This window comes from Pseudochaenichthys georgianus, chromosome 17 (assembly GCF_902827115.2).
Source record: "Pseudochaenichthys georgianus chromosome 17, fPseGeo1.2, whole genome shotgun sequence".
NCBI classification, from domain to species: Eukaryota; Metazoa; Chordata; class Actinopteri; order Perciformes; family Channichthyidae; genus Pseudochaenichthys; species Pseudochaenichthys georgianus.
Window position 1 is genome coordinate 8,991,408 of NC_047519.1, and position 14,413 is coordinate 9,005,820.

At 43.2% G+C, this 14,413-nt stretch overlaps 1 protein-coding gene across 1 annotated transcript in view; it reads right to left on the reverse strand.

Moving 5' to 3' along the window:
• The window catches only part of LOC117462535 (TSC22 domain family protein 2-like), a 35,880-nt gene extending 29,005 nt beyond the window's left edge, over positions 1-6,875 (reverse strand). The window contains exon 1 of the mRNA XM_071206204.1: positions 4,528-6,875. Coding sequence (XP_071062305.1) covers positions 4,528-6,185 — 1,658 coding nt within the window. The 5' untranslated portion in view covers positions 6,186-6,875. The remainder of the gene's footprint in view (positions 1-4,527) is intronic.
• Between the last annotated feature and the right edge of the window lie 7,538 nt (positions 6,876-14,413).

Consider the following 14,413-nt stretch of genomic DNA (forward strand, 5'->3'; position numbering starts at 1 on the left):
TAATTAGTGGATTAACAAAATAAGTGGTGAACAGCTGACTAATCGTTGCCGCTCTACATCTACCAGAAACTAAAATGAGTTGGCCTGCCGAGAATTCTCCGAAAACTCATGCCCCCTAATTCCTCAGAGAGAGGCCCCCGACCCCCAACATGGATACACGCACACGCTCAAGTCAACCCATCCCCTTTTTCAGACCCACCCCTCACTCAGCCACACGGACACAGTCTCTCAATTCATCTGGGCTCTCCTACATCCCTCCCCTCCCTCCATTTTTACATAAGCTCCCCATTACGCGAGGACAATAAACCATAGCTCCCCAGCATGGGTTCAATTCCACACAGACTACAGATGCATATGCAAAGGATACCGCAACTCCTCTGAGGGCAACAAAGACAATATGACAGTGCATCAGTTGTAGAAACCATCTGGGAAACATTAAAGCTGAGCGCATCATTTTCTAAGTATGAGAATAACGTCTTTATTAAGTAGAACATATATCCACTATTCTGCTTTAATTACTTGCAGGGAAAACTACAGGGTGGAGGAAGATGGGGACAGACATGTGTTCCTAAATGTGGAAGAAAGGAGCTTTTCCAGGCTGTGCAGACTGCAGGAATTGTACAAAATGCAGTCAAAACGGCGTGTCTGCACAAATATCTTTAGGCGCAGCGGAAATTAAAGAAATAAGCAAGAGACAAAAAGGGTGGAGGCAATTAGGGACAACAATGTGCACTTAAAGCAGAAGAAGAGAGGTTTTCCAGGCTTGTCGAGATGCAGAAAGTGTGAAAACGGTGTGCTTGTACATTTATCTTTCAGCCCATTAAAACATTTAAACTTAAGCAAGGAAAAATGGAGAAAAAATTGCTACTAAATGTGGAAGATGAGAAGTTCTCTAGGCTGTGCTAGTTGTGCAACATGCAGTCCAAACTGTGTGCTTGTACATATATCATTCAGCGCAATAAAAATATAAAGAATCAAGCAAGAGAGAAAATGACAGGACAATAATGTGCTCCTAAATGTGGAAGAAAAGAGGCGCTATGCATATTCATTAGGGCTGCTCAATTAAAAATCGTACTTTAAATCGCAATTACGATTTTGACTTGCAACGATTATGAAAACAACATAATCTAAATAAAACGTTTTTTTTTTTATTGGTTTTTCAGTTGAATTATAAAGTTCAGGGTAATAAACTGTTAAAAACATACTGTCCACATATTTTTTTTCAATAAATGGATGTTTTCAAAGTAAAAGGGATAATTGTTTTTAATAAATCGTGATATCAATTATTGACCCAAATATGCGAGATTATGATTTTTGCCACAATCGAGCAGCTCTAATATTCATACATCTTTCGGCACAGTAGAAATTCACATGTTTTAAAAGAGTCAAAAAAGGGTCGGGGAAAATGGGGACAATAATCTTCCTGATTGTGGACGAAGAGAGGTTCTCCAGGCTGTTGGAGCTGCGGGAAGTATGCAACATGTATCTTTCAGTGCAGTGGCATTTTGGAAATTAAGCAAGAGACAATGAACCATCTGGGGGAGGAGCTCAAGGATGGTGGTGGACTACCAAGCATATCTAAAATGCTTGGTGAAGTGAGGCACACCACGTTTCACTCTGCAACTTCCTCCACTTCTGCTGCAAAGGAATGTCCTTCAGCACTTTAACTGTACACGAGCGACTGTCGCCCGGTTTCTGTCAGTCACCCAGTGGAGAGGTATATCGCATCGTTGCTGGCCGAACACAAACACAGCCACTATGGCTCTGAGTGACTGGTTCAACAGCCTGTTACAGGGGGAGTCCAAAGGCCCTTACATTACATACCGCGCTTCAGGCCACAATGTGTTGCAAAATGAAAAAAGGGCCACGACGCAACGACCACAGTTAGTCGACACACCCCGCTGTCGGGTCTCTTATCCGCAGAATAGGGGCACGGTGGAAAGACTACTGCTCCCTGTCTGATAGGGCGTAGCTGTCATAAGAGGCTCCCGCTCTTATCAGCCTGGGAGCTGGGTGCCCTCACAACCAGTGCATAGGTGCTCCGAAAACACACCGCCAGAAGACACAAAGTTAAACCATGTATTTATTTATGGCACCACTGGCATCAAAGTATATTTTCAAAGATATTAGACAGATATTGAAAGTCCGTAATTGTTTAAATGATCTGAAGTGCTTCAATCATTCATTTTTAATACTTTAGAAGAATAACTTTTAATGCATAACATAACTCTCTTACTTTCTAAACGACAAGCAAGGTGCATGTCTTCTAAAAAAATATAAAAAGAAAATGTTTCTATTTGATTCGACACAGCCGTGACAAACATACTTTCCATTTAGTATGACTTACACTTAATACGATATGATTATCACGCCATGGCACAACAATCAGCTTATGAGACATTTGAGAGAAAGATGCCTCGTGACTCCAAACTTGCCTTAAAATCATTATGTTTAAGTTGTCTTAAGTGCCAAAGAAATGTGGTGATGGGTATCTGTAAATCTATGGTTGGTTGCATTGCAAACATTATTTGCTAACAGCTAATTCAGCATACTTATAATGGTGCCAATGTGCTGTATAATACAGGCTAGGAAAACTGAGTCACTTTTATTTTTTCATTTAATTTCCCATAAAGCAGGGGTGTCAATCTCACTTTCATCGCGGGCCACATTAACATTATGGTTGCATTCAAAGGGCCGGTTGTAACTTTAAGACTATATAAAAATATTGAATATATATAAAATAATGTATTATATTACATTATTGCCTCTGCATTGGATTATTTTCGGATAGGGTAATAACTTCATAATTAACATGTGAAAGAAGAAGTCTAGGGTAAATAATTGCAAGTCTTTTCAGTGAGAATGTCACAAAATGATTTAAAAAGAAAAGCCAAATTATGGAAAAAAAGGAAGTGACATTTTGAAAAAAGTAACATTTTGAGGGAAAAAAATGCATATTTTGAATTTATAAAAGTCAAATTCGGGGGAAAAAGTACAATTTGAGATGCATTGTGGGACATGTAGTTTATGGGCAACGTGCTCCTGTAAATCGGCATTTAACCGTATAATAAACCTATTATATTCTTTGCAAGCTCTTGTGGGGCCACAGAAAATGAAGTCACGTGCTGAACTTGGCCCCCGGGCCTTGAGTTTGACGCCCCTGCCATAAAGTGTAGTGATAGATGTCAGTAAATCAATGGGTGCATTGCACACATTGACTGCTAATGGCTAATGCTGCTTATTTTTAGTGCCAATTTGCGATTATGTAACCAAATCCAGGGTAAACAGGGCTCGACTTGTAGTTACACTGAATGAATCATCTGGAACATCACTGCCCATTAAATACGCCACGGTATAATGCAAACTGCAGCTGGAAAGCTTGGAGTACGATTACCTCCCGACGACAGGCAAAGAATAACAATGGGAAGGAAATCCATATCATAACATACATCATATCTGTACGGCAGAGGGCACAGCTGTTTAAATTGTGTAGCGCAGGTTGAAACTTTGAAAGCCTGTGGTATGAAGTGTCAAAGTTTGGATAAAACGTCCTTTAAGTGCAAAGCATACGCTTCAAAACACCGTTCAGCAAACTGTCCACCCACGGGAAGAACATATGTAAGGCTACAGTTATGTAACCCTGTCTGGCTCTATAATGTCTGTTAGACTGTAAATGGAAACCACAAAGTTGTCAAGCACTGTATCATTTCCGCTCATGTGTGCCATCTTTAACCAGCGCTAAAACGCAGGGAGAGAGGGACGCCATGGACGGTAAGAAGAAGAGAGGCTCCTGTGGACTCGTGTATTTCGTCCCTTACAATCCGACATACAAACTTCATTATCCCTCGAGTAATACAAGATGTGGATTTAACACCTCTATCATGACGTCTGCTCTAATCTGTGTAGATTTAGTGTGCATTTTTGAAACCCTGTTCATCTGAAACTACACGACAAACACTACCTCCTTGTGATCCCAGCATAGAGCCAGAATAATGTTGTTAAACATTAAACACTGCTATAACGATATAGGTACAACCTTTAAAAAGAGCAATTCACTTCTTGTCTGACATTGGAATCAAAATATTCCAATAAATAAATTACAAAACAATAAATGACTTTTAGGCTCTATTCTGATATCGGTTGGCCTTTGACGTTGGTGGTATTGTTATTCCAACACACACACCCGTGTACAGGTCCATATACATATCACACGATAAGTCATTACGCTGAAGTGATCAAAGTCAGTCCAAATGTCATGATAAGTTGATAGTTCATATACTGTACGATAGTCGATGATCTAAAATGAATAAAGGTCATGTCTCTATATATCGTACGATAAGTATATCATGTATTTATCGTGCCCTAACAGCATGCTTCTCCCCTAATGTACACAAAGAAAAGTGCCAGTAAGGCCTTAACATAACTATTTGATCCATTGATGTGGATAATGTTGCACAGACATGGTGATGTGCTAGAAAGGGTGAAATTATAATTAGTAATATTGTTAAATATAGTAGAGACTATTACCTGTCCACATCCCCGTCGACAGGTATGTGGATTCCAAACAGGCTGTTGACAGTCGGGGTGGCGAGCTGCAGGCTCTCAGGATTGAAGGGCCTTGCCGCTTCCCTTCCAAAGACAGCAGGAGACTGTGTGTTGAAAAGACCCTCGAACCTCCCTCGAACCCCACCAGCCCCCTCAACAAGTCCAAATCCAGTTGCTCCGAGGCCCTGCATCCCTAGAGCCCCTTGAGTCCTGCTGTATGCTACCTGGCCTTGAGGCATACTTGAGCTTGTCACATTTGGCATGGCTGCACTGGAGGCACTGGGCACAGCCGGGGGCACAGCGGTGGGCACACTGGAGCTCGCTGCGATGGCAGGCACGTTGTGTACACCAGAGGAGGCGGGGTGGAGGCCGTGGGGCTGAGGCTGTCCGGCGGCTGTGTACTGACTCACAGCTTGCTGCTGCAGAGTGGATCCACTGACCAGTACACCGCCTCCAATTACCCCAGTCTGCTGCAGCAAGAGGCCTGGCTGTCCGCTCGCTATAGACCCCCCTCCTGTTACATCTGCCACCTGACTTGGCACAGAAGCCCCCGCGGAGGATGCAGGTAGGACCGAGCCTTGTCCCATGGGCTGTGGTCCGCCAGAGAGGCTGGACACTGGGACGGGCTGGCCAGTCAGAGGCCCTGGCTGCATGGAAGGGGGCTGTTGCTGCTGATAGAACTCTGTGGGGTTCTGCGGCAGTCCAGAAGACTGGCCGGTCAGGTGGTGGCCCATGGGAAGCTGCTGGGCAGGGTAAACGACGGGATGGGCTGAAGGAGGCATCCCGTCGTTGTAGTTTTGATGTTGGATTTGTTGTTGTTGCTGCTGTGGCGTCTCCACTGAATGCATGCGGGATGAGAGAGAAGCATCCGCCACCGAGCCCAAGCACTGACCCGAGTGCGATGCGGGGGGAACCACAGATCCTCCTGTATGCCCGAGCCCACTGTCTCTGTCAGCAGCAGGGTCCAGTGTCGTTGCACTGTTGTTGACATGCCTAATGCTATCTGCAGTCCTACTAACAGCAGAGCTCTCGGAGTCCTTCTCATAAAACTCTGTACATGTCCACCGGCCTCTTCTGAAAGGTTCTCCAGTACCATGATCGAGTTTAATGACCCGAAAGCGAGACGTGCAGCTCACGGTGGAGGTGGCAGGAGGAGGAGCTGGACTGGTCACTGCAGCGGGTTGGGATGTGTTTACTGACACACTGGCTGCCGGGGCAGGCTGTTGCTGCAAGGCCCCGGGCTGAGGGATGGGGGCTCCACCAGCTGCAGCGCCGATCCCCGCGGGCTGCTGGCCACCTTGAGTGGAGGCCGACACTCCCACCTTTCGAAACTCCCCCGCTGCATTGCCTGACAGCGCAGGCAACTGACCGGCTTGAGGTATGTGTGATGGCGCAATAACACTGATTGCCTCTGGCTCTCCGACATTATTCAAGGCTTCTTCAGATGAGCTCCTGTCACAAACAGGTTCGTACTCAGCCCGTGACATGTCGTAAATCTCTGACGACACATCTTCCGTCCGGGACTCGTCCGGGTCGTCCAGACTCTCCGTGTCGTCCGCGGCACCTATAGCCGCAACCTGGGCCTGAGTCACACTGGTGATCTGAAAGCAGCTCTTCTTCTTGGCCGGCATGTTCGACATATTGACAGCCTGATTCCAAGTGCCGTATGGCTGTGTGTATCCTTCGTCAAAAAGGGACGAGCTGGTTGCAGGCTTCTTAAGACTTAGATCATATTCCACAGCACACTTGCATGTGTAATACTTAGCCTAGCTAACTGTAATCAAGATGAATTTACGCCATCCCTCTTCCTCTCTCGGTCTCCTGTTGCGTTTCATGGGCTCATAACGCTTATCGTGTCGGGTTGTCAGGCAATGCGTCTTTAGACAGTGATACCAGCCGCCTGTTGGAGGATTGCTCCTCAGCTCCCTGTCGATCCTGACCGGCCTGCTAATGTCCCGGTGGTCCCGTTGTGAGACGGCCGTTGTCGCAGAGTGTGTTGCCCAGCTGCAGGACCTACTTTAGGCTGAGGAGGGCCCGCAGCCCTCCACTCACTGAGCTAGCTAGCAAGTCAAGCAACTGGCTGCTGCACACTCCCCCTACGTCGGAACAAGTCTGTGAGACATCTTCCCAAAAGCAGTCCTTTGAGTCCACTCACCTCACGAGCCTCAGGTTATTCAGTGGCGACACTTACTGTGAAGCTGGCGGCGTTAGAGAGAAGAAACCGTCCTCTAGTTTCACGCTTTAAAACAAACGAGAGTCCAAACAGCGTCTGCAGTTACCTCCCTCACGTAGTCACTGACAAGATGGCTATGTTGTAGGCAGCCGCGCTGCATCGTGGGTACGTAGTGTACGTAAGGGTGTTGACGTACGAGGCGTTAGAGAATCCCCTCCTCATGCTGCCTTCATGAACTGTCCGAAATACTATAACTCAGGAAGGGCAATTGAGAAAGTGACATTTTCTAAGTTAGAGGATGCAAGTTGTTATCCCATCAACCCCCTATGTAGTCTTTACTCATATTGACTGGCCCACAGCAACAGTTCGCACCAGCAATTATGAATCAGAATTCCAAATTCCTTTATTAGTCCCACAACGGGGACATTCACATTTTAACTGATTATATTGTTTAAGAAAAATGCCAAATACTGTCTGTATAGCCTTCTAATGTAAGTATTTGCAGTTTTTTTCATTCTCAAATAAAAAAGAAGAAGAAGTTGGCAAATTGTCTGATAATAATCTCACTTTTATTTCAATCTTATTGACTCGAAATGATATCTTAAATATGCAGAACCATAGACTGATATGAAGGTCTCAAATTTAGATTGATCAATTGATCATATTTGAGAACTACATTGCAATTGAATGGCTCAATCCATGTGCTAGTCATAGCAATAAGTGATAAAAAGAGCAATGGAATTCATTTTTTATTAAGATTGAGCAATCGTGTGAATAATTGATAATATTGAGAACTTTCCCTTGTCTTTTAAAAATGATTTATCAAGCATGTCTTTATATAAACACTAATGCAAAACACTGAGTGAGCTGTGGTATATTTTCTTAAGACACATAGTCGTCAGAATACTACTGGATAAAACACATTTCATTTCACCAGTGTTGGGTGTAACGCGTTACAAAAGTAACGGAGTTACAGTAATATATTGCTTTTTGCTGTAACGAAGTAATGTAACGCATTACTAATGAAATGTGGGTAATATATTACCCGTTACAATGCTCAGTAACGCAGTTACAACACATTTTAACCCGAAATTAAATGGTGTTTTGTTTTTTAACAATGTACTAACATAGCGAGACATTCCGACACCAGACAAATTGTGCGGGTAGTAGATTAGTAAACCTGGTGTGTTTACCCTTCAGGCTTCGCGTCGGGATCTTCGGGGCAGTTGAATGTTATGCACTCTCTAGTCAAAAAAGAGAACGGAGCGAAAAATACTAACAACAAATTGTGTCAGGTGCGCGTGACCTTCTCCGCTGCGCGTGCATCATTTCCAAAGTGCTTCCACAGCAGTGACACACGTCTGTGGATAATCATTTATACGAAAATGGTTAAAGCAACCATCACTAAACGCCAGCAACACTGCATCTACTCAGGCCCGGTTCCAGAACAAAATGACTAAGGGTGCAACTGAGATTAGAGAGGGTGCAGTGGTAAAGTGCTATTTTTATAAGTGGGGAGTGGACCTAACACCCTCTAGGGGGTCCTCACCTCCTCTAGGGGGGTCCGGGGGCATGCTAAATATTGAAGTTAAAAGCATCAATCTGGTGCACTTTGAGAGCAAAATGAAGAGATCTATGGATACATCTCAACACCCATATGAAACAGAACTGTAAGCAGATTTACTATTTCTTTATGGATAATTTACAAATCACTCCCCTTTCAAGACCGAAATGTCTACATGCATAGCAGAAGATGGCATATTTTTTTGAGGAATATTCCAGCCAATCTCTGTTGTGAAACCATGAGCTGTAAAATGAGCACTTTACCCCACTGTACAGGCGAGTTGGGTACTTTTTTTAATATACCTGGGCAGGCTTTGTTTTGCCGAGGTCCTCTGGCACTTGCGGGCCGCCGAGGGGTGGCAGTGTTTGGGGCAACGAAGAGGGCGAGACGGGCAAAGCCGGCGAGTTGGGCGGGAGGACGTTAGTGTCCACGACAGTGGCCGCGGGGAACGTAATCTCCCCATGATCTGAACTGTTATTACCTGCAGTAGATGCAGTGTTACTGCTGGCGATAAGGGCTGGTTGTTTTAACCATTTTCTGATGTCCATCACTGACTGCTGTGTCAGCACTTTGCAAATGACGAACGCGCAGGGGCACAGGTCACGCGCACCTGACATAATAACGTTACTTACCGTTTAAATTGACCAAATAAATGCAGCAGACAATGTTATTTAACCACAATTAAAAATTCTTTTATTTCAACTATATTATTATTCTTAATATTATTACTACTATTGTTATTATTGTTATTGTAATATTTTTCACTTTTAATAATAATAAAAACTTTTCACTTTAATTTTTTTTTTCACTTTTAATTTTTCAAATGAGGGTGCATAACAACTCAACTGAGGGTGCAATGCACCCTTATGCACCCCCTTAGAACCGGGCCTGCATCTACTACAGGCCGTAGCAACGGGTCAGATGGGGACATCACGTTACCCTCCGTTGTGGACACTAGCTTACTCCCGCCTGACTCGCCGCCCTCAACTCCGGAGCAGCACTCTTCGTTGCCCGAAACTACGCAGCCCCTCTGCGGCCCGCAGGTGCCAGCCAGGATACCACGGCAAAACAGAGCCTGCCCAGGTAGGCTATATCTAAACAAGTACCCGCCTGTACAGTGGGGTTAGGTGGTCATTTTGCAGCTCGTGGTATACAAATAGACAAGGGCTAGAATATTCATGTGAAAATAGTGCCATATTCTGCCATGCCTGTAGAAATGTTGGGTCAAAAATAATTCATACAATAGCACAGATACCTTCACCACGAATGGCTACAAAACTATCTCATATCCCAAGCTTATCAACGAGCTGATGTTGCAGCTGAAATGTTCTCCAGGTCACAAAGTGATACCAGTTTTCAAGCACAGTAAATATTCTCTTCCCAGAGTATATGATTTGACCAAAGTGATGATTTAGTAGGCCACATGGTTTTAATAATACTTTTGCTTTTCAATGTTTGCCATTTCAAACATTGAGCTGGTTCAAATAATATGTGCCTTGATTTACAATATGTTCTCATTTATTTTATCAGTAGCCTACAGTTTTGAAGCGTTGTGCTTTTCTTTGCCATAGTCCACTTTGGACTGTATGAAATATTTCAGGATTGCACTTTTAACTCACTTGAAATGTTCTCACTTGCTTGGTTTCAAAACATAACAAATGCCATAATCTGTTCATTGGGGACCATCAATGCTATTTTTCATTGCTGTTGCCGGCGACTATTGCTCATGTAAACCTACTACTGCTGCGCCCCCTGTAATCTCAGTGGCACACTGAGTCATTTTGTTCTGGAACCGGGCCTGTACATGGCCATACTAAACAAACTACAGGGACCATTCCGTGGCCCTTTCTCATTTCTCTAACTCCCCTCCTCGACTCCTATCCTCGATACTTAGTCCCGCCCACAGGAGATGCGAGCAGAGGAGCCGAGGAGGGGAACCGAGGAGAGAGGAGGGGAAGCAGCAGGCGGTTAGAGAAATGAGAACTCCTCTCCTCTGAGCGGTCATTTTAAAGAGACGTCCATTAATGATGACAGGAGGCACAGCAGCCTCTGTCTGATGGACAGATGTGTTCATGACGACTTATATATTTACTTTGATTCATTCACAGTGCGGTATAATGAGACAATAATGGCTACAGATGCGGACACACACACACACACACACACACACACACACACACACACACACACACACACACACACACACACACACACACACACACACACACACACATATATATATATATATATATATATATATGTATATATTTATATAAATATATACAATTTCAGAATCAAGCAGAGCACTCTCATAATAACGTAACACTATCAGAGACTGGATATATCCCCCCCCCCCCCTCTCCCCTCTCCCCTCTGGTCGCTACAATGTGGAAAATAAATTACGGGCCAAAAGTTTTATTTACAAGTATTAATAGTAAGCAGAGGACACCAAACCAACTGACACCTGTCTGTCCGCTGCATCTATGCACACACTGTACCACACACACCTACACACGCATATACAGCTCCTAAAACAGGCTACAGCCGTGGTGTATTTTATTGTGAAGCACTAAATGGTTTTAGAAAAATATCGACTCTTTGTTTGTAGATATCTACTAAACTAAAGCAAAAAGAGTAGGCCTGTTCTACTGAGTGATATATATTATACACACTGCTCTGCTTTATGCACGGACCTCACAGCTGTTCTCACTGTAAACATCGCGTCGCGATGAAAGCAGTTAATACAATAATATCCAGGGGATGCATGCAGAGCTGTCATTGGCTGAGATAAGTCCGGCCGTGCGTCACGATTCTTTGAAACATCTCTGTTGCCGGAAATGCATCCACGAAGCAGCCGTGGAGGACCGTGGAGGACCCATCAGTGTATCCTCGGTTATAGCTCCTCCAGAGAGCCTCCTCGACGCTCGATCCTCGGTCCTCGGAGTGCATTTAGAGAAATGAGATGTCCTTCAACATGGCGCGCTGAAATTCATTTCCGGGTCACTACCGGAGGACCGAGGAGTCGAGGAGTCGAGGAGGGGGATTTGATTAAATGAGAAAGGGCCCGTGTCCTGTTATCAGAGTTGGGTGTAACGCGTTACTGTAATAATATTACTTTTGTCGGTAACGGAGTAGTGTAACGCGCAACTTTTATAATTCAGTAATCACACTACAGTTACTAACATTGCCCCGACACGCATTACTTCGTTACTTACTAAAATCAGTCATAATCAAACCTCAACAAACACCTGCAAAGAACACATGCTAAGGTGAAGCTAACGCACAGCTATTTGTTGTATGTTTATATCACGTATTCTGTTCTTCTTCTCTGTTTTCCGGTTGTTGCCTGTTTTGAATGACGAATACACACTACCGCCGCCTGCTGGTAAGGAGAGTTATTGCCACTCACGCATGCGCAGTTCGTACGTGCTCGGCTGAAGTCTTTGCGGTGTCTGGTTCCAGTGCAACACATGGCCAACACGCAGGAGAACATGCCGACGCAACAGCGTGAGCAGAGATAGACTGCGCAAAATATACAGATAGCAGGAGACAGAGGACAGCCACGGTCAGATAGGAAAACATTCAGGATCTGGATCAGTCTTATGCGACAATGGAAACTGAACTAAAGAGAACATTTGAAACTTTAGCAGTCTGCGTGATCCGCCTGCAGGGAGGGGCCCGGCCCTGCGAGTAAAGTAACGAGTAAAGTAACGAGTTACTTTATGTAGACCAGGGGTGTCAAACTCAAGGCCCGGGGGCCAAATCCGGCCCGTGACTTCATGTAATGTGGCCCCACAAGAGCTTGCAAAGAATATAATATGTTTATTATACGGTTAGATGACGATTTACAGAAGCACGTTGCCCATAAACTACATGTCCCACAATGCATCTCAAATTAGATTTTTTTTTTCAGAATGTGTCCTTTTCTCAGAATTCGACTTTTTCTTAAACATTTTACTTTTCTTTTTAAATGTCACTTCTGTTTTTGACTTTTTTTCCCAGCTTTTCTTTTTAAATCATTTTGTAACATTCCCACTGAAGAGACTTGCAATTATTTGCCCCAGACTTCTGCTGTCAGACGTAGTTAATTCAGCCTGTCCTCCTACAAAAAACGACCAAATAGGTCGATTGTTTAAGCACCAGATTACGACCCATAGCCACGTTTTAAAGTGTAGCACCTCTAGTGGTCGTGTAAGAAACAACATGCTCCCGTTTATTTACAAATAACCCTCTCTGGAAAATCCTAAATTGTAGAACAGTTTGGCCATTAAAATGCTTTTTGATTAGATTTCTAGCGAGAAGTGTATATTGTACTTTTATAATCCACGTCCAGTGGAAGTGTAGGATCTATAGTTTGATAGATATTACGAAGATGATTTGAGGTCTCGCCAGGATAACGTGTATATGCGGCAGCTTCCATGTAAAGTTAGCGTGGGTGAAAACAGTATTTCCGGTCTCGAAGTTTTCATAATAAAACCGGATATATTCCCCTCACTGTCAAATGATTACACAGTGATATCTGCATTACTCATCCACTAAAAAACATCAGTTTATCCTTGTTAATTACACAATATTGATTGGTTTAAATGGTGTACAATGCTTTTGTGTTTTTAACCTTCGAGTCAGAGAAACAAATAGTTTTTTAGGAGTTTAGACACTACAGTTTCCGAAGACACTACACTACCCAGAATCCCCAGCTATCGTTTGGGACTACAACATCCGCCTTGCTTTACAAACCCTGTGATTAGTCATCAAGCCCTGTGATTGGATGTTGGAGTGGCAGTGCGACAAGGTTACGCTGTCAAACAGCTCTTTGAAATGGAATGGAACCACGGCAGACTTTCCAAAACTGGAATTGGACGGGTCCAGCCCCCGGCTCCAGCTCCCCCCCCCCCCCCAGAACTACACATGCTGGCTATTGTGTGTTTCGCAATATATGGCACGTCTCTTTATAAGACGTTTTCGTATTTCCCACAATTAGAAGTTGGCAGTATTAAACGTGTACACCCTGGAGGTTTAGGGGATACGAAACACAGTGGTGTTATCAATTGTAAAACATATAATTAATAAATGGTGAAATAATACACATGACACCTAAGGTCAGAAGAGCTTTATTTAACAGATGGTTTTATGTCTACCCCTCCTGTTGTTCATTGATAAGCCGGAAACATGCACTTGTCAAGGTTCAGAGGCACATTTTGCAAATATGGCAGTAGCCATCGATCATCTTAAGATAAGATAAGATATACTTTATTGATCCCAAGTTGGGAAATGTTTTTGTTACAGCAGCATGTACTACTTTGTTCTACTCCACTACAATTCAGAGGTTAACCTGGTATTTTTACTCTACTACATTTATTTTTGTTACTTTTCAGATTCTGATTAATGATGTGAAATATAAACAACCCTTAAATCAGACTTTAGTTACACCTGAGTAAAATTCAGCCTTATCAGTTTGTCTGTTTTGCACATCCTCCTGTTAATATCTTTGGATGTCCTGCACTAAACTGTTTTATTGTAGAGATCACTACAGTATCTTCTAGATATTTTCCATTCTATATTTCTATCATTGACCCCTATTTTGTATGTAGGCTACTCTTAATATTTAAATGTTTTCATCAATAACTAAATAAATATAACTTATTCAACAACTACATTCAATAACGTGCTTTAACCACTAGGAGGTGCGGTTTAGACCAGTGGTCTAGTTAATAAAACATAATAATATCGTACATAATATGATTATACACTTTATTGTGAGTTTAAAACAGAACGGTAAAGGAAAATACAGTTTCAGTCTCTCGATGTGAAGCTTATGCATTGTACCATGAACCTGTATAGACCTGTAACAGTCAACTGCATGAGGAGTTGGAAAGGTAGTTCAGAAAATCAGTAATATCTTTAAAAAGCTGTGCACCGTTATGGTGTAAATACAGACTATCTACTAATTGGATCAAATATAAAAGTCAGCCGAATTAGTGTTGATACTGCAAGGAGACGTATTGTGTGAAAAGAAATGGAAGATGTTGTTTAATTGTTGATATATTTATGGTTCACGTCACGTATTCAGTTTTGGCGGCATCTCTTCCAGTTTGTCAAAAGGTCTTCTGATCAGGGCTCTATAAATACAT